Below are 20,930 nucleotides of genomic sequence, written 5' to 3'. Positions count from 1 at the left end.
AAGAAGCAATGCCATTGTTGAGAGAGAATTGATGGAGGAAAAAAACAGTTTAGGCTTTATGCGAAAGGTAGAAGTTATTTTAATTTTATCTTATGATTGGGTAAAATGGTGGCTATATTCAGTTGAGGTGTACAAGAGAGTTTGATAAATCCACCAAAAAGCGGAATTCTATCATGGAAAATGGTAATGGCTAAGCATGGTGCCAGATTTGATTAGTATAAAAGCAGGTGTACTTGAATAAATAATGGAAAGAATAGTTTGGGTAAAAACCCGTCTCATCACATTCTTTGCAAAGAAGGAAGCTCCTTTTTTGTGGGGAAATTTTGTCATGTTTCTAAAGGAAACAATCTTTCAATGGAGTGTTTTCATCCTCATTATAATACTTGCTCCAACTAGAATATCTTAATACAATTTCCATATTTCCATATTACTTCTGTCCACATTATGGGCAAGTAGATGCAATATTAATGGAAAAAGAAGACTACTCTTTTAGTCTCAACTGGTAAGGAACGCAATTTAAGAAAATGAGTTCCTTTGAGAAAATTGTGAATATTTCAAAATTTATAAGATTGTCATAATTTCATTAAGAGGCTTGGTACACATTATAACTGGGTCCATAGGCCATTTCTTGAAGAACCACCACCAAATCGTTTATTTTGCCCACATAATTACTTATGGCTGTCCAAGTAGCCTATTGGGACAATAAAGAGGACTCTTACCTTAAGAAATTCTAGAGTATAGAACTGTTATCTCAAACTGAAAAATAATGACTTGTTGCATATGTCAAGTCCAAATATGTAGTTATTCTTGATCCTATAGAAACATATGTATCCATCATGAATGGAATATCAAGGGCCTTGGGGAGACTTTACAACATTTGGCACAAGAAAAGATACTTCATATAGACACTGTAGGATAAGAAAATTTTAAGGTTGGTTACCCCTGTGGGAAAAGACAAAGATGAAAACAAGATGCTAATCTGCAAAAGTATGTAAAGGAGAAACACCCACAATAAGAGTAGTTGAAACTAATGGATTGAAGGGTATTATCTAGGGTGAGGCTTTAACTTTTTATTGACGAACCTCTACTGGAGATATGTCAAGATCAAATTCCCTACACCTCTAAATGTGCAGAAGTGCTGGAGGGAGTAAAAACAACTCTGGTCACAACCTTGATGATTGGGAAATGAATAAAATTTTACAATTAAAATTTATGTTAACCTTCTGATCACCAACACTTCCAGGTTTCATGCATAGACATTTGCCAATAACTGATCAAAGCACACGTTAACTATAACGTAGATTTCCTTTCCAACTTGTGCAAACAAATAGGGTAGTTGCAAAATTAAAACGTATTTATTATGATTATCATCATTTTAGTTGGCTATTTTATCCACTGAGATTCTGAGTTGATCAATCATTTGTCTTCTTAAGGTTTGCACCACATGTTTATTCAGTACTTCAACCTTTGCTAATGTGAATATCAATATTTGCAATTTCACTCTCTGTTGGATATCAATGGGCAACAATTATATATGCTATTCATTCACCTTCTGCGCTTACCATCCTTACTCTCATTGTTGCATTTCATTCAGTAAATATTGTATCTGCCTATTCTCATGGTTCAGCATCTAATGTCAATATTTTTCAGAGAACTATTTCCTTTGAGAGGGATGAATATCACCAACTATTTTTGTTGCCTTATTGGAATGGAAATAATTATCTTAGTGTTTTAAAATGGAACAAAATAAAAGCTGGAGGACTCTTTTTGAATCATGCTCTATTTTTTTCCAAGATCCTCTGTTGGGTGTGCCTCGGTTATTTCAGTTCATAATATACACTTTCCCACTTAATATAAAAAACATATAACATGCAAGAAATCAAATATTTGCCTCTCTTTCATCTTTGATCTCTTCAACTGAAACCGCCAACCTTGGCAATAAACACTGTGAACTGTGAAAAATAGATCATAGAGAGTTTTGATCCTTCATGTTCTTTGTCAGTTATTTACATTGTAGTAACTCGTCATCTTTGGCAGTGTTTTACTGTGCGTGCAGTAACTATATTATATCCTTAAATATGCCACTTGAAGGAATAGCAATATCACATACATGATAAGTCAAATATAGTGCTATTGTGTACTTTCAACAGGAGGATCATACAGCTAGGAAAAACTGAAAAACCTGGACTGATATGTGCTAATGTAAACCACTTCCTCAATGATGTGCTTGGATGGACCCACTGGCCTTTCTTTTGATTCTTACCACAGTGGATTGTATGTTTCTTTTAAGTTAATAGGAATGTCAATGTGCTAATTGGGAAAATAAATAGATATTAGAGCCATGCAATAATATCACAGATGAGAATATCAGGAGTGTCTGAATACAAGTAGTGGCAAGTCTAATAAAAACAATGGATAAGATTTAAGGCAGATTTGAGGACATTCAGAACATTGAAGGTGTTAAATAACTGTTTGAAACAGAAATCTATAAGTTTGCAATTTTAACATCAAGAAGCAACTGAGAAAGTTTGCTAGACTATTTAATACTGCAGTTAGCATGCATGCATAAACAGGGAATAATAGGGTGTTCCAGCGATGGAGAGAACACAGATTCAAAACCTGTACCATCAGGCTTGTAATTAAGATGTCATTGAGTTGAGAAAACACAACAAAGATATTCTGCCTTTTATAAATCCAGTTTTTGATATCATATCTATTGGTATCTGTATGCTGCTTTTGTATTTGATTGTGTAAGAAATTTTGCATCAATGTTTTGGATGGATCTCTAAGTGTGATCCAAAAGGTTGATGCAAAAACTGCTCATGCAATAGAATCTAGAAGCAGCATACAGATAGATTTTCATGCATTTTATCAAAACTAATATCAAACAACCAAGCTTACAATAATAAAATTATTTATGCATGGCCCTCACACACAATTCTTCAACCTCATGAATTTACCACGCCTCTAATGATTGATCTGCCTCATGATTACTGAATGGCTATTTTACTAATGCAACAGCTTTTAAGTTGGAATAAATCTGTGCTCACATCATATTATGCTTCTAGGTGTTATCCAGTTGAGGGAAGGTGTGTCTTTTAAAATCTCCAATGTTCCTTTCTCTTTCATGATATTACTGATGTAAACTTACCATCCCTTCAAAATATAGAAAGAATGATTTCTGTTCAAACTTCAAATGGATTCTCTAACAAACCAACCATCTTTAGGAAAGATGTTAAAATGAGAAGATGATCATCCTTCTCCTCAAAAAGCTGTTGCTGACATAAAATTATATGCAAAAAGAAGTTAGATTTTGAGGCAAGAATCTTGCACAACTGTCAACTACTTTTAACAGGCTCCAACTGACCATTCTTCTTAAAGACTCAGTGATATGCCATTGTTTGGTCCTCTAACCTTCTATCCACCCAATGCTACACAAATTGATGCAATGTTTGCTAGAAAGTAATTATTTAATGTTTTTATACAACTCCGTATGCGTGTTCAGGTGGGGCAGGGGAAAAGATTGTTTAGAGATGGGGAGTAACAACTGCAACATCCTTTTGTGTTTTTGTGAACTACTTTCCTGACTATTGAATAATAGATCTTGAATAGATGGACAATCCAAGGGCAATCTTTTTTAATACGGCATTTAGTAGTATGATTTTCTCTATTTTGGAATTAGATTGTTTCAATGACACAAGAAGGCCAATTGGTGATTTACTAAAATTCTAGCCATTTCATATTCTCCTTCATGAACAAGCATTGTTCAAAATTCTGTAAATATGTTTTAGTGAATATTGATTCTATGAATTTGCATTCATTAATATATTTTTTTCCTTGGCAATATAGAAAGCTTAGAGGATCACATGCTATTTACAGAGCACTGAAAATTGAGAACATTTAGTGCAAGTAGTAAATGGATATCTGCATGAGATGAGCTCAAGTGGAAAAGTGTTGGAGATCTCAAAGTGGAAGCTTACGTCAAACACACATAACAAATGAAGAAATGTTGAAGATGGCTAAGATTACTACCACCAACAACTTTAGAATGTCCCAATGCATGAGGTTGGATGCATATCCAATCTGACATTGACTGACGAGATAACCGTCCCCTCATACACAGAATCTAAGCCAAGAGCTACTCTGCATTAAGAATCTAGGAAAACATTACAAAAATTGTTTGAAATCAGCTCTGTGTGGATGGAGATAAGCTCTCTATCTAGTTTTTGATAATAGAGAAGCAGTATTATCAAGAACAAATTCATGAAACTGATCAATGGATCTTATGTGTACATATATGCAATTCATTTTTTATACACTTCCAGTACAGTGATAGTTTAAAAATATAGAGGAAGAATAGTCATCTTCGAGTGCTATAAAAATGGCAAATGTACTAAGGAAACATCACATGTGAAGGGTCATAGTGAAAATAATTACAAGCAGAATCTCACATATCTTGAATTGTATCAACTTATCTATGTAGTTTTATATGAATTATGATAATAATGGGAAGTCTGATAGCTGAAAAATGTTTGTCTCTGTTAGAAAGGTTAATCTTCCTTTGGATGTATTTAATTGGAATATTCCAAGGATCCCTAAATGTAGTTTGTCCTATTGTACACGTGGAGGACATGTCATTGTTTGTCCTTTATTCCACATGTGAGGACAACTCATTTTTTATAATTCCTTTATTAAGGAATTTAGTTTATCCTCCTTAAGAGGATTGTGACACTTTGCACACACCTATTATGAATGTGGCATTCATAGAAATGGGAGTTACATATGCAACTCCTTTCTCATCTCTTTAAAAGAGATGCTCCTCCTTCTTTCTTCTTTACTCTCATCAATTTGATGTTATTGTATTGAGCTATTTTGCTCCAACATTCTCTCTCTCTCTCTTCTCTAGGCATTTGTCTTCATTCATAATACTCACAAGGGGTTTTCTTTGCTTTCCCCTTATAAATCTTTGTCTCCATTATTGAACCATCTTGGTGTATGCTCTTGGATTTTGCTTATCTCATGGTAACATTGTTTCACACTTAACTTACTTGGATTATTTCTCGTTCCTTGCTCTATCTTTTCGTTTCTTACATGGTATCAGAGCTTGGCTACTAATCCTCGTTTTAAGTTTTGTGTTGAAGGTTGCCATTCATTGGAGCACACCTTATTTGGAGACGTTATTGAGAGAAGAAGTTTGTGTGATGGTTGTTTGCTCATTCTAACATCTTTTGTGTGCATGTTTTATTATATCATTTTCTATCATTATTTACTAACCCTCTTTAGAAGGCTTGCCGCCAAAGAGTTTTCCTTTCAAAATTTCAATTTTTTTTTGCTCTTGTTTTGGAAGGCGAGCCACCAAAACAAGGAGCATTATTTCATTAACTCTCATTTTTAATTATTTGTGCAATTATATATATATATATATTTTTTTTTAAATTTCTCTTATTAGTTCTCCTTAACATTCTTGAAGGAAATTATAATTCTAAGTGTGTTAATAAACAAACCTTAGTACTCAAATAAATTAGTTTAAAAAAATTTAAATTTAAATCATTCCTTATATTTCTATTTTTAATTTTTTTTCAATATATATATATTGAGATATTTTAAACCTTTCATATTCATATTTGATAAAATAAATAAATATCTATTTTGAGTAATAAATTATTTTTTTTTAAAAAATCTATGAGATCTTAGATATCTCATTTCTTTCAAACCTTTGTTAAAGTTTTTAAAGTAACTTTCTTTTCGTTTTTTAAAGTAACTTTCTTTCTTTCCTGTCGATTCTTTCTTTCTATTCCGAATAAATCTATAGCAATTTTTTGGTAAGAAATTTGCTCACAGCCAATGCCTAAATTTGGAAGGTCTGGCTGCCTTCTGCCAAAAACTAGACAAATAAGTTTTCGGTGGTTTCAGAGTCCTACCTCTTACGATACAATCTGCATCGGAGGCATCAAGCTAGATGGCTCTTTCGCCTTCTTTCTAACAATTGTTGGACACCGCCCTAGGATGTGAGTGTTCCTCCCTTCATGATTTACTTTCAGTACATTCTCAAATCGTGAAGAGTTCCCCGTAAATCAGTGCTGCAACATTTTTTTTTCTTGAGCCTCCTCTCTTCTCCACCGTTTCATTATTGCAATCTGGTTATGAACCTTGAGCGAAATAGAAGCTCTGCCTTCACCTGGCTGCGAAAAAGACAAGGTGACCTGCACCGTGCGAGGAGGGAGGCGAACAATTCGTCGTTGTACTGGGAAGAGGTTTTGAGAATTTTTTTTGTTGGTTTTGTAGGAGTGTCTGGTTGAAAAATCCGCAAGTTTTATTTACTATTTTTTGTGTGCAACTTGTCCTTATGCCTAAGTCATTATCTGTTTCATAACTTTTTCATCTTTATTTATTCGCATTTTTCATTTTGCCGCCTTGGACCTCTGCATGTCAGTGGTTTCAGTTATTTAGCAGCTTTTTCATTCTTTTGACAGTTACTTTCTCTTATGTTTTCTTTCTTCAATCATTTTGTATCATCTTAATTATAGCAAATTAAATTCCTCTATCTTTTTTCAATAAAAAAACACTTAAATGTTGTATTACGTTTTTTAATCATTAGAAATCATTAATATAGCCATCCTAAATATAGAAAGTTGGATTCATTGTTTTAGGCTATAATCATTTAATTATTCTAAAAACGCTTCTGCAAGATTCTTTTTTATTTCAAATTAATCCTTGTGCTAATGTTTCGTTGCAGAGTTATATCATTTTTTTCAGAAACTTATTCATAGTTCCATCATCACGTTTTGTTTTAATTCAAGTTAATGTATAAGTCATATTTCTATTGGGAGGACATTTTTTTTTTCATAAAGATGTCAACCTTAATTCTAGAAGTAAAACTTAGTCATTCTAATTATCATTTCTAGAAAACTCATATTTCATTCATTTTTCATTTTAAACACCTCATCGAGATAGCCACTGATCCTTCTGTTGAACCTGGTTCAACGGCTACCCAAGATGAAAAAGATACTTGAAAAACTAAAAATGAAGAAGCTTTAGGTTTAATTGGTATTTCCATTATTCCAGATTTATATGTGTTAATTGCACAGTGTTCTAAAGCTCATGATGCTTGGTCAATCTTGCAAACCAAGTATGACAGTGGAGATGAATACCGCAAAATACAGTTGCAGGATCAACTTGAAGATCTTAGGTATACAGATTTTAAGACTATGGATAAATTTCTGTTAAAATTTGATTCTCTTAAAAGCCAAATTATTGCTTTAGGTGTTCAGTTAGAGGATATTCATTTAATTCATCTTATTCTTAAAAAGTGTCTTCCTAGATAGTTTCAATAGTTTATAACTAATGTTCATGCATAGCTTGCTATTCCTACTTTAACTATTCAGTTAACTTATGTTATTTTTCAAACTTTATTAAGACAGGAAGAAGCTAAGCTAATTCAGTTTGGTACCCTTAAATCAACTGAACATGCATTTATGTCTCGAAATTCAAATAATAATAATTTTCGTTCAAATAATAATAATAATAACAACAAACAATATAATAATAATTCTAATAATTCCAACAATAAATTCCACGCGAAATATAACAATAATAACAATCACCATAACAATCATCATAATAACAATCGTAATACTAATAATCAAAGGAATCATTCCAATTCCAAACCTCATTGTTCTTATTGTGGCAAAGATGGTCATGTTGTCAATAACTGTTTTAAAAAGCAAAATGATAAAAAACCTATGAACATCAGTAACCATAATCAAAAATCAAATCATAAAAAAGGTAACTCTAATAGTTCTAATTCTCATCATGCTTTTACTTGTAGCTTTAATCTTTGCAGACCTTTAGAATGGATTATTGACAGTGGTGCATCACAACATGTAACTTCTCATAAAGAAATTTTTGATTCTCTGCAACCTGATGTTGCTAACATTCCTATTCAGTTAGCTAATAATCAAACTTGTAAAGTTGAAGGTTCAGGTGATGTAACTATTCCTAATGGTAAATTGCATGATGTATTGTATGTACCTGATCTGAAAACTAATTTGCTTTCTGTTTCATAGTTATGTCAGGACTATAAAGTTGAATTCTATAAAGATACATGTTATGTCATAGATCCTCAAACTAAACAAGTGATTGCTCATGCTAAAATGGATAATGACAATTTATTTAAATTCCATGAATTTGCTAGCTCATGATATTCTTTACATACTTCTATTGATTTCAATATATGGCATGAAAGACTTGGCCATTTAAATTCGGATTATATTACTTTAATGCAAAAAAACAATATGGTTGATGGCTTGCCTCACATTATTCCTTCTAAGATTGCTTGTACAGGTTGTATGAGTGGTAAGATGCATAGGGAGCCCTTTCCAAATGGAAAATCATGACGGGCAACTAATAAGTTGCATCTTGTCCACAGTGACCTTTTGTGCCCCATGGAGAATAACTCCATCCAAGGTTCTCGGTATGCACTTATCTTTGTTGATGATTTTTCTAGATGAACTTGGATCTATTTTTTGCATAGCAAGGATCAAGTTCTTGATATATTCATTGAATTTCAGTTATATGTTGAAAGGCAATCTGGTTTTAAACTTAAAATTCTCAGAACTGATAATGGAAAGGAATATGTGAATAATGCTTTCCACTCTTATTTGAAATCATGTGGAATTAAATATGAGCTTACTATTCCTTATACACCACAGCAAAATGGTGTGGCGGAAAGAAAGCATCGGACCATTGTTGAAATGGCTAGAAGCATGTTGCATGCTAAGAATCTGCATTATAAATTTTGGGTTGAAGCCATGTTTTGTGCAACTTATATTCTTAATAGGACTCCTACCAAAACTCTCAAAGATATTACTCCAAAAGAGGCTTGGTCTAGTAGGAAACCTAATTTACATCATTTGCGAATTTTTGGATCTGTTACTTATGTTCATACTTCTAAACAGAAAAGGCATAAATTAGATGCTAAGTCATCTCCTTATATGTTTCTTGGTTATGATAAAAACACTAAGGGTTATCGTGTTTATGATTCCACTACTAACAAAGTTCAAGTTGCTAGAGATGTTTGTATTGCAGAAAATGGAGTCCATGACTATTCTACTACACATGATGTAGAATTCAGTGGCCCTAAAATTGTGCTGGTGGAGGACCAACCTCCTTCTCTTAACCCTACTCCTCTTAACTCTTCAAACCAAGCACCACCTATTATTTCTGCTTCTACAAGTAATGATATTCAAGTAGCTACTAATGATGCTTTTATTGATAATGATTCTTCCTCTAGTGATGATTCCATTGCAACTAAACGTAAACCTAAATGGGCTCAAAACTTAATCAATGAAAGTGATGACTACATTTCTACATTTGGTGGAATTAAACATAGAAGGATTAATTATTGTAATTATGCTTTGATGACTACTATTATGAATTCTAACGATCCTAAGTCTTTTGATCAAGTTAACTATCAACCTCATTGGCAAAAAGCCATGCAAGAGGAATATGACTCTTTAATTGCTAATCAAACTTGGGACTTAGTCAAGTTACCTCATGGCAAGAATATAGTTTCATGTAAATGGTTATACAAAACAAAATTGAATGCTAATAATGAAATTAGTAAATTGAAGGCTAGATTAGTTGCTAGAGGTTTTTCACAAATTGAAGGATTAGACTATAATGAAACTTTTGGTCCTGTTGCTAAAATGCCTACTATCAAATTAGTTCTTGCTTTAGCATCTAAAATGAATTGGCCCATTCATCAAATGGATGTTAAAAGTTCCTTCTTAAATGGTGATTTACATGAAGAAATCTATATGGCTCAACCTCCTGGATTTTTTAAGAAAAGTAGTGAAAATCTGGTTTGCAAATTGAAAAAATCTATTTATGGTCTTAAACAATCACCTAGAGAATGGTATTCTAAAATTAATTCTTTCTTTATTTCTCAAGGCTTTTCTAGAAGTAAGAATGATCCTAATTTGTATATTAAACATACTAACGATGATATTATTATTGTTATTGTTTATGTAGATGATATAATTCTCACTTCTAGTTCAGATGCTTTGATTTTTGATATTAAGTTTCAACTTAAACAGAAATATCAGATGACTGATTTAGGTATTTTACATTACTTCTTAGGTATGCAAATTTGCCAAACTCCTAAGGGTATCTTTCTTTCTCAAAGCAAGTATGCTCATGATCTTTTAGAAAAATTTAAGATGAATGATTCTAACCATGTTTCAATTCCATGTGAATTAGGAACTAAATTAATGGTTGATATGAATACTCCTTCTGTTGAAGAAACTTTGTATAGGTAATTGGTAGGAAGTTTAAATTATTTAACTCTTACTAGACCTGATATTGCTTATAGTGTTGGTTTAGTTTCTCGATTCATGTCTAAACCTCAACAAACTCATTTTAAAGTTGCTAAACGAATCTTAAGGTATATTAAAGGAACTATTAATATGGGATTATTCTATGATGCCAATTCTGAATTTATTTTACATGGCTATACTGATTCCAATCTAGGTGGAGATACCAATGATGGGAAATCCACTTGTGGCTATTGTTTCTTTGTTGGTTCAGGTGCAATTTCTTGGAAAAGTAAGAATGAACACTCTATTTCCCTTTGCTCAACTGAAGTTGAATACAAAGGTTGTACCAATGCAGCTAAGGAAGCTTTATGGATTAGAAGACTTCTTGACGATTTGGGTCTACCTCAACAAGCACCTACCCCTCTACATTGTGACAATCAAAGTGCTATTGCCTTGGCAAAGAATCCAATTTTTCTTGCAAGAACCAAACATATTTCACTTCAACATCACTTCATTCGAGAACAAGTTGAAGAAAAGCAAATTACTCTTCTTTATTGTAAAGGTGAAGATCAAGTGGCTGATATTTTAACAAAACCACTTTCTAAAGAGAGATTTCAATTCCATTGTAAAAATTTGGGTTTACAACCCGTTGATGTAAACTCCCCAAGTAAAGATTAAGGGGGGGTGTTAGAAAGGTTAATCTTCCCTTGGATGTATTTACTTGAGATATTCTAAGGATCCCTAAATGTAGTTTGTCCTATTGTACACATGTGGAGGACACGTCATTGTTTGTCCTTTATTCCACATGTGAGGACAACTCATTTTTTATAATTCCTTTATTAAGAAATTTAGTTTATCCTCCTTAAGAGGATTGTGACATTTTGCACACACCTATTATGAATGTGGCATTCATAGAAATGGGAGTTACACATGCAACTCCTTTCTCATCTCTTTAAAAGAGATGCTCCTCCTTCTTTCTTCTTTACTCTCATCAATTTGATGTTATTGTATTGAGCTATTTTGCTCCAACATTCTCTCTCTCTCTTCTCTAGGCATTTGCCTTCATTCATAATACTCACAAGGGGTTTTCTTTGCTTTCCCCTTATAAATCCTTGTCTCCATTGTTGAACCATCTTGGTGTATGCTCTTGGATTTTTCTTATCTCATGGTAACATTGTTTCACACTTAACTTACTTGGATTATTTCTCGTTCCTTGCTCTATCTTTTCGTTTCTTACAGTCTCAATGGAATTTGTGCAACTGTCATGGAACCTATGAATGATCTTCATTGTCAGAATGATCTGTTGTCAGAAGTGCTTACGTTTATTTAGTGTTTACAGTAAGATGATTCACACGGTATATTGAGTATTTTTCCATGGCCTGTTTGATCATATGCATTGCTCAGATATACTATCATATTTCAATCACAAAGTTTAACTTTACAAATCGTGAAAAAGATATTATTACAGTTTGGAGCAATTGAACTTTCTTAAGATTACATATGACCATAGAATTATCATGATTAGAGATTGCTTTGGGAATTTTGTTTGAGACATTTTTTCCTATTTTCATGTCTGAATATTTTGTGAGAATAAAATAGGATAACTCTAGACTTTCAAGGATTCATGTATTCATTCATATGCTGGATGTAAAGGTTTATTTCAGATGCCATCACAATAATGTGAACAAATGAAATGCAGATAGAAATTCAACAGCTCTTAGAGAAGTACAGAAATTTTTGTGGGCTTTGTTTAGAAAATACAGAAAGCTTATGTTTAGAGCAGCATTGTTGTTGGGAATTGTTGCATTTGGGGCCATTGCCACCAATTATCAACAAGAGGGCAACTATGAATTTTCCATTTTTTGGTTCTCTGATATCTCTACAGATTTTTTGAAATGCATCAGTGGTATTTCTTCTCAGTTTGTTTCAGCCTCAGGTTATGAAGCGTGATAAGCTTGGTCTTCAAACGATGTGGACACACTGAACTTCTGCAATGACCTCCTACTTGTTACTGTTCACAAACAGTAAATTATTGTGTGATTTAAATATTGATACATTTATTGTATTTAGATATGTTATGCCCATCTTTGCAGTTACTGGTGAATCTCTCTAATTGAAGCAACCTTTCCGCACACCAAATTGTGGTGTGCTCTATGTATTGAAGATGATTTTCATTTACTTAATGCAGTAGCCAATTATCATCTTCCTATAACAATCTATGGCCGGTCAACTTGATAAATATGTCAACAGATTTTGTATATATCAAGAATGTGGCCACGACAATTGAACTACATACTGGACATTTGGTGCTGTAGAATAATTTAAAGGGATTGCTTCTTTTCCAAGTGTGTTAATTCACCAAGTTCAAGAATCTATTCTGTAGGAGTTTTACTACCAATTAGACTATCCCACTTATTATCAACAACAATTTTTGTATTTTCGTGTGACATGAGTAAATCTGCAACAAAATTGATCATCCTCGGGGTTGTGGACAAACTGCTTATAGCAGCCTTATTTTCATTTCACTACAGTCACAATAACAATAGATATGCCTTGAAAAATATGATGAACACCAAAGCAGGAGAAGTGAAGGAAGCGGTGAAAGAGATGCAAACTAGCAGCAAATTCCTCTTCTGCTGCTAAGGGTTTGCAGAATTTGGGTAAAGATGATGGTGATAGTAGCTTTGAAGATTTCTCCATAGAAGATGATTGGAGCAAAAAATGGTTTAGGAGGAGGACGAGCCACTCCTTGATATCTTTCTCAAATCTTATCAGAGGTGTGTAGGTTTGTGGATGTCAGGAAGCCTACAGTCAGTGCTGGAGCTTCTGCTTGGGGGCTGCATAAAGGCCTTCTCTCCCAGGCAGTGTCTTCCCCTCCCCATTTGGTCCCTCAACCTGTGGTTTCTCCTCATGGGGCAAGTCATGGTCGGATTTTCATGAATAATGAACATATAGTGCCCATGGCTCTTTTCCTAGCGGTGAAGGGTTTCAATAACTCTGCTGATTCTGTTGTTAAAGATTTGCCTGAATTTGTTTGTAGAAGTGATATAGAGTTTTCTTTCATTGCTTCTCTTGTTAGATATGACAGGAGGAGTTGTTCTTAGGGGTCTATGACTGAGAATGATTTCTCCTAGAAGTTTTGTGCAGGGCTGTGTTTGTGTTGTTCCTCTCTAGCATCATCACCCCGTTCTAGTTCTAGGAAGCTTGGGCTTCCTTATCCGCTATCTTCTCTGCAGGCTTCTATGCCCAAGGCCCCAATATGACTAGGGAAATTGCTTAAAACAGCATTGTGGCTACTAGGCATGCTGGTGTGAGTGTTCACCATAAGGTTTCTGAGAAGCTGAATGTGCCAGTCAGTGTGGATAGTTCAGATGTTATCACTTCATTTCAAACTGAGGTTGAAGGGCAGATACAAATTATCCTTGACAACCTCATTTTCAGGTCAACAACTTGACTTAAGAATGCACTGGTTAGGAGATTCTGTGGCGCTCATCCCAGCTTTGATGCTAGCAGAAGATGGTCATTTCCATTTCAATTATCCTGACATCGATGGTATCAGAAGATGAGCATTTCAAAATGGAATTTAAGACGTTGGAGTATTTGCTTTGTTGAATAACCTTTTCTAATTTTGAAATTTTCTTTATCCATCTGAATGATTGCTCTTGGACTCTACAGAAATATCTTTGGTTTATGGGACAAAATGGCCTTTGTCATACAAACTGGTTTCCACGTTCTCAACCATTGAATGATGACTAAATTAAATACCCTGATTTAATTAGTTTGACAGGATTCCCTTCTGAGTATGGGATGAAGAGGACTTCATGCTTATTGCCAATTCCTTTTGACAGTACTTTGCTACTAACTCAATCACCAAATTCAGAAGGTGTTTACTATCTGCTACATTCTATGTGCTTTTAAATAAAAATAAGGAGATGATTAACTTATCATCCAAACTTGGCGAGTGGGCAAAACAGTTTGAATTCGAAGCCTCTCCAATAGTTGACTTCGTTGTTGTAAAGAGAGCCATGATAATCCTGGCTGCTCAAGTAAGAATTAAATATCATTTCGTTTTAAGGAAAAAGAAACAAATGCATGTTTTTATTCAAGGTACTACCATGGGTAAACCATGGAAGGAAGAATCTGGAAGTAAGCTCGTGTTGAAAGTGCAGTAGCAGATACCTCCCTCAAGACCCAGTTTTCGATGATGGATCTACCAGTGGTCTTCGGCATTGTTCCAAAAAAGGAAAGTTAGGGCAGATAGATCATTGCTCTATGGTGAGGCAAAAATCATTGGAACATTTTGGCTTCAAACCATCCTGAACTTGGGTTGGTGGTTTGTAAATGTTAATTGTCTTTGGCTTTTTGTATTGTCATAGATGTGCCTCTTGGCTGTTTCTTCCTATCTTGTAGTCATTAATTCTTATCTTTCTAACTGTACAAGTGTCAGGGCCCTTTCAAAATCCCTTCTTTTTTTTCCAAAAACAAACTGCTTATAGTAATAGACCACTCAGTAATTTGGAATATGCATGCAACTCTTGTAGGAGCAGTGGGCAAATCAGCATCCTTGGAGGAGTATTTTACCAGCACCGAGCTACAAATGCTCGATGCATCCCTTCCGACCATGTTCCTGAAGATGAGTAAAAAGGTAGTTACAAAGGAAATTCAATTAACATTTTATCATATACAAGTGTTCAGATTATGATCAGAATTTATTTGATGACTTTTCTAGAAAATCTCTCAGCTCGGCGATTCTCGTTTGCAAACGAATTCTCAACAGATCTGTATCAGAATTCTCCCACTGGAGTCCCATGGGCTCTGTATTTTTCAAATTCAGCATGTCGTGCAATTTTAGATTTCAAAATGTAAACGATTAAGCACTTGTGTAAAGATTAAGCATCTGTTTCAAATTGATTCATCATAGAGGGATTGTTATGGCGTCATATCTTGACGATAAACCAAATACGTCTTCAACACATCTTGTTTTGATCGGTGAAATGAAAAGGTGATGCCATGCTAGCTAGCCCTGTAAAGGATTTTTTGTATTTACATGGAAAAGGCTGCCAAATTCATGCACAGGCCGGCTAATGTACTCCTTTTGAGAGATTTTTAAGAAAATTTAAGAAACACAAGGCTAACAAAATATCCTATGACAATAACGAACATTTTGAAGAAAATCTAAGGCTAAAAAATAAAGTTTAAACATAGGCATACCTAGAACTGGCGAATTCAAACAATTTTCCAGTGCTGGAAAAGATGATGAGTGCAATATCTGCATCGCATAGTATGGCCAATTCTTGAGCTTTTTTCAGCAATCCTCCTCTTCTCTTTGAAAATGTGACTTGCCTGCTTGTTGCATTCTCTATCCTCTTGATCTCTATCTTTCCCCGACCCATGACTTCTTGAGATTTATTCTCCTCTGCCGATTTTACTTTTTTTCATAAAAAAGAAAAATCTCAGAGTGACTAAACAGGGGATGTGAAGAAGACCATAATAAAGTGGCCCGGCATGGTCTTAGACTGCAAAGGGCTACCGAATTAGTAAACCAACTAGCAAGAAAATCTACTGCTCATAAATTGGAGTAAAAGTATTCTTATTTTAGGAAGAAAAATCCAATCTCGCCCAACAACCAACCGCACAGGTTCACAGCCTTCTCAATAAAGAAAAATATGCTGCCCAAAATGGAAAGGCCATCGAATCAAGAAGAATTCCATAAAACTCTTGGTCTTTCAGTCTTGAAATGGAAAATTGCTATTGAAAATTAGAAAATCCAAACCCCATGATTCGGATTCTGTGATTTCCGTTTCAGGCAGTTCACTTAACAGGATTTTCTTTTCTTGGCATGCCCACAACCTTAAAATAGGATTTGTTAATGACAAGTGGTGGCAGATTTAGGTATTTTAGAATTGGGAATTAATGCAACGTGTATATTGCAATCTACAGCAACTTGTTTTTATAGAAACAGCAGAGAGATACTCTCGATGGATTGAGTCTGATTAGCCCGTTCTCTGTCTAAATAAGGCATTCTTAACTCCTTCCACCATTCTGCCCCTGCCCAAAACATATAACTGAATTCTACTCCTCCGGAAATGATGCCTACTTACAATATTTCTATTTCTATTTCTATTTCTACTATATAATAGAGCGGATTAAGTGACTTTATTTTTGGAAATGTGAGCTTTATTTTTTATATAATACATCAATTTTTATTTTTATTAAAAAAATTAATTACTTTTTCTTATTTTTTAATTACAAAGTTGTTTTTCATTTAATCAAGAGTTATTTAATTGTTTTTTATCCTTAAATTATAGGTTTGGACATGCTCCCGTTTATGTTACAGTTATTTAATTTATTTAATAATTAATTTGTTTAATTTTAAAAAAAGTTCAAAATAAATAGAGTCCATGCATTTCATATAGTTCATAAATTTAATGATTCTTTACAATAAATTTTATTTTTATAAAGTTGTGATCTATATTTTAAAATAAAGTATGTTTTTTTAATAATATAATATTTGTCTATAAATAAAAATGCTAAACTATTTTTAAAATTTTAAAAGCTTGTGTTGTTATTTTAATATAAATAATATTTCATTATGCTAATTAATTTTAAGATGATTGTTATTATAATTTATATGTTTCAAAAATAATTTGATTTTTTATAAAGTTAAGATTTAAAATTTAAAATTTAATATATTATAGAAGTTATGTCTAATTTATGATTGATTTAAAAAGTAAATATGATAATAATTTTTTTAGGAATAGTATCTTTTTAATTTTTAAAGATTTTTTTATATTTGAAAATATTATTTTAAATAATTTTATTTATTTTTATTAAATAAAATATAAAATAAATTATTTCATAAAAGTATTCTTTATTCTTAATAAAAAATAAATCATTTTATTTATTTTTTGGAAAGTTTAATTTTTTAATCATTTAAAACATACAAAATAATATAAATATATATAATATAATAACTTTTAACTATAAATTGAACTATTTTTCACTCAGTCATTAAAAGCATATATTTTCTACCTAATCTTTATCTTATAAAATTATTGATGGTTATTTTAGCATGATAGGTTATAATTATACATATGACTAAAGTAATATAATTTTAAAGTTTTAAAGCAATAATGATTTTATATTAAATGGGAGAGTAGGAGCTAAACCCATTGGATTAGGTCCAAACCTTCACAAAACAAAAACCATGTAATATCTTAATATCTATAGTATTGTTATTGTGACATATCCAATCAAGCCTTCGCCATGCACTTTAGGTTGAAATATAAATAGTCTTTCTCAATATTGACCATCTTTGTTGTGTCCCAAAATAAATGGCACTTGTCTATATTCCATCTAAAATTCCTCCTCCTCCTCCTCATAGTCCATCAACCTTTCCTTCAAATGTGGTTGCAACTAGCCAACATGATCATCTAACACCGAATCTAACATTTGTTCTAGAAATTACACATTTCTCTCCTACCCAACATTATCATATTGCTAATACATTTCATTTATCACATTCAGTTAAAAAGAAATGGAGAGAGCAACGAGGAGCAAAATTTTGAATCAGGCTCTGGGCAGGAACCTGAAGAACACGGGGGATGGGGTCCTCTCTACTAGTTATGAGTTGGATTCAAGGGGGCAAGATGCTAATGCTCTATTGGATGGGGACCCACGGGAGTTGCTGCCTCATCTAGGCGAGATGCCTTCCCTTGCTTTAGATAAAGGGCCCTCTATGGCACGAGGATGGTGGACGAATCTTTTCGAGATCAAGCTGACAGGTAAGTCGACCTTCCCAAAAATTATTGATAAATCTGATAAGAAAAAGGCATCTTTGCTGTGGAAGTGCCCAGAGAAATCATCGACCATAATATCCTCAGCATGGCGTCTATTTTGGTTGGAAAATTCATAGGCCCAAGGCCTAACATTGACCTGGTGAGGGTTTTCACCAGGAATAAATGAGAGCTGAAGGGGAGCATGGAGGTTACGGCTATGGCCAAAGGGTTTATGACCTTTGAGTTCTCTTGTTCTGAAGACTTTGCTAGAATATTGTGTGCAGGAAATTGGTCTATGGGGAGATCTAGTTTGATTCTCCAAAAATGGACCTCTAGCTTAGATCTGAACAATGCTTTCCTCACCCAAGCCTCTGTTTGGATCAAATTACCTGAGCTTCCTCTAGAATACTAGCATGAAGACATCTTTGAGAGTGTTGCTAGATCTTTTGGAGAACTACTTTCCATTGATCCTGTCACTACAGCAAAGAAAAGAATTACTTTCTCTAGAATCTGTGTCAGGGTTCTGGAAGGATAGGATATGCCCCAAGTCATTGAACTTCAATCCCGTTTGGGATGCAGGATCCAACAAATCAACTATGAAAGTGTTCCTTTTGTGTGTTTCCATTGCAAAAAGGCAAGCCACAAAGCTAGTGTTTGTCCAATTTTTAAAGAAAATGGAAAGGCTGGCAAAGCCCAGAACAAGGATAGCAAGCAATAGTCCAATGCTCCTAGAAAGGAATGGAAGAAGAAAAATGTTACATCTGAGGAGGCCGAGAGGGTGGATGAGACTGCTCAAATTGCTAAGACCACTGTTTCCCCTGCGTTGGTCCCATCCATTTAGGACCCTTTGAATCCTTCAGTACCAAATATGGTTGATGGGGCTACCATTATGGTGTCTTTGGCCCCAGCTGAGCAGGATGTTCCAATTGTGGTTGAGCCCCAACCCTTGGCTTCAGGGGATGCTACTAGAAGGGAGATCCATAGCCTAGTGAAACAGGGACCACTTGCGAACTCTAAGGATCCTATTCCTTCCTTTATCCTAGATTCCTTGGCAGAACCATTGGCGGCTCTACCCCTTTCCTAGGAGTCCATCTCTAGCCCATTCTTTAGGGCTACTCCAGAGACTGTGAATAGAATTCTCGAGCGGCTCTCAACCACTACCCCTAGGCATTTGGCCAGACTGGAGGCTCTGTTTGATAACTGTAAGGAGGAAGATGGTGATCCCTGGTCAGTAGTGTGTAGGAAGAAAAAGAATAGTTGGGACCCATCCCTTACCTCCCCAGCAACCACTAGGAGCAGGGTGAAAGTGGATACTGGCCTCTTACCCAACTAGTTGGGTAGGAAAAGCAAGAACCAACTTAGAATGGAGGAATCAAGGAGAAACATTATGGATGGGATGCAGTGAACCATCCAGGAATCATGTTCATCAATCAAATCATGAAGATTATAGCATGGAACATTTGTGGACTCAATGGAATCCACAAACAGGAGATTGTTAAGAATGTGATTAGGGACCAAAGGCTAGATGTTTTTTTAATTCAAGAAACTAAAATGAGGAAGGAAAAAATAGAGCTGATTTCTTATGGAAAAATACTCAGATGTAAGGCCACGAACTCGAAGGGGGCTTTTGGTGGTCTTCTCACTATCTGGAAGGATTCTTTGGAGGCAACTGCTATTTATAATGAAGGTAATATTCTACTCACCAATTTTTTTAACCCAACAGACCAAAATAGCTGGTTTTTATTGAATCTATATGCTCCCAATACCCAAAATGATAGAAGATTATTCTAGACCAAAATCTGTGACCTAGTCTCTAATCTAGAGGGATCTAAATGTATCATCATGGGTGATTTCTGTTGAGATAATGGGTGTTGCACACATTGCATAATATTGTTATTTTATTATTTTATTTTATTATGTAATGTTGTACCAAGATGGACTGCAACATGTAAAGATTCCCATGGAATATTCTTGATGAGTTGTATTGTAACATTGTAAAAATATTTCATGTAATTATTTAATATTGGGGAAAAGAATTAAATGGCCAATATTAAATGTGGGGTCAGTGGGTTAGGTAGCACATGGTTTTAGCACATGGTTTATGTAATACCACTTAGTGGTTTTGTAGGACTTGCTACTATATAAGCAGCCACAAGGGTAGTTGTTGTAGAGAGTGAGTGAGAGTGACAAGGAGAAGAGAAAGGCAAGAGTCGAGCAGGACAAGGCTTGACAGGTTAGCCAAGGGAGCATTCGTGAAGGTTGAAAGCATGGCATGGGATGTGTGGATTCATGCTTGATTACATAGTTTGCTTAGTTGTGGCTATGGCCATGAAGGCTTCCATGGTTGTATGGAAATGGTATTTTTTGCTGAATAATACATGGTGATGGATGCTTTTGGAGGCTGGGTTTTTCCCTCAATGAGGGTTTCCCAGGGTATATCTTGTGTCACAATTTTGTGGGTATGTTGTCTATTCTCTTGCATGTGGATTTTTTAATTCCGTGTTTATTTCAGATCTATTATGGGTTATGTGGAAACGGTTATATTCTTTATTGCCAAGTTCCCTTACAATTGGTATCAGAGCCTGGTTTTGGCTTGGTCATGGGTTCAAATCTCCCCGGTGCCTTCCCGACCCGCGTAAGCACCTGGTATGCACGTCGAGGGGGAGATTGTTGGGTGATGTGACGTGCTCCCCTACCCACAGGTGGTTAATTATTTGGTGTTCCATGTTCACTAACAGTCATGGCTTTTGGTGCAACGGCAAATGGGCCCTACAAATAGGGCCCATTTGCCGTTGCACCAAAAGCCATGACTGTTAGTGAACATGGAACACCACAT

At 34.5% G+C, this 20,930-nt stretch overlaps 1 protein-coding gene across 1 annotated transcript in view; it reads right to left on the bottom strand.

Moving 5' to 3' along the window:
• The window catches only part of LOC149546414 (MADS-box transcription factor 23-like), a 76,650-nt gene extending 60,941 nt beyond the window's left edge, over positions 1–15,709 (bottom strand). The window contains exon 1 of the mRNA XM_089794578.1: positions 15,528–15,709. Within this exon, the coding sequence (XP_089650704.1) occupies positions 15,528–15,709 (182 nt within the window). The remainder of the gene's footprint in view (positions 1–15,527) is intronic.
• Between the last annotated feature and the right edge of the window lie 5,221 nt (positions 15,710–20,930).

This window comes from Cupressus sempervirens, chromosome 7 (assembly GCF_028749045.1).
Source record: "Cupressus sempervirens isolate cs-2001-9-10 chromosome 7, ASM2874904v1, whole genome shotgun sequence".
Lineage (NCBI taxonomy): Eukaryota > Viridiplantae > Streptophyta > Pinopsida > Cupressales > Cupressaceae > Cupressus > Cupressus sempervirens.
This window is presented reverse-complemented; position numbering and strand designations above follow the sequence as displayed.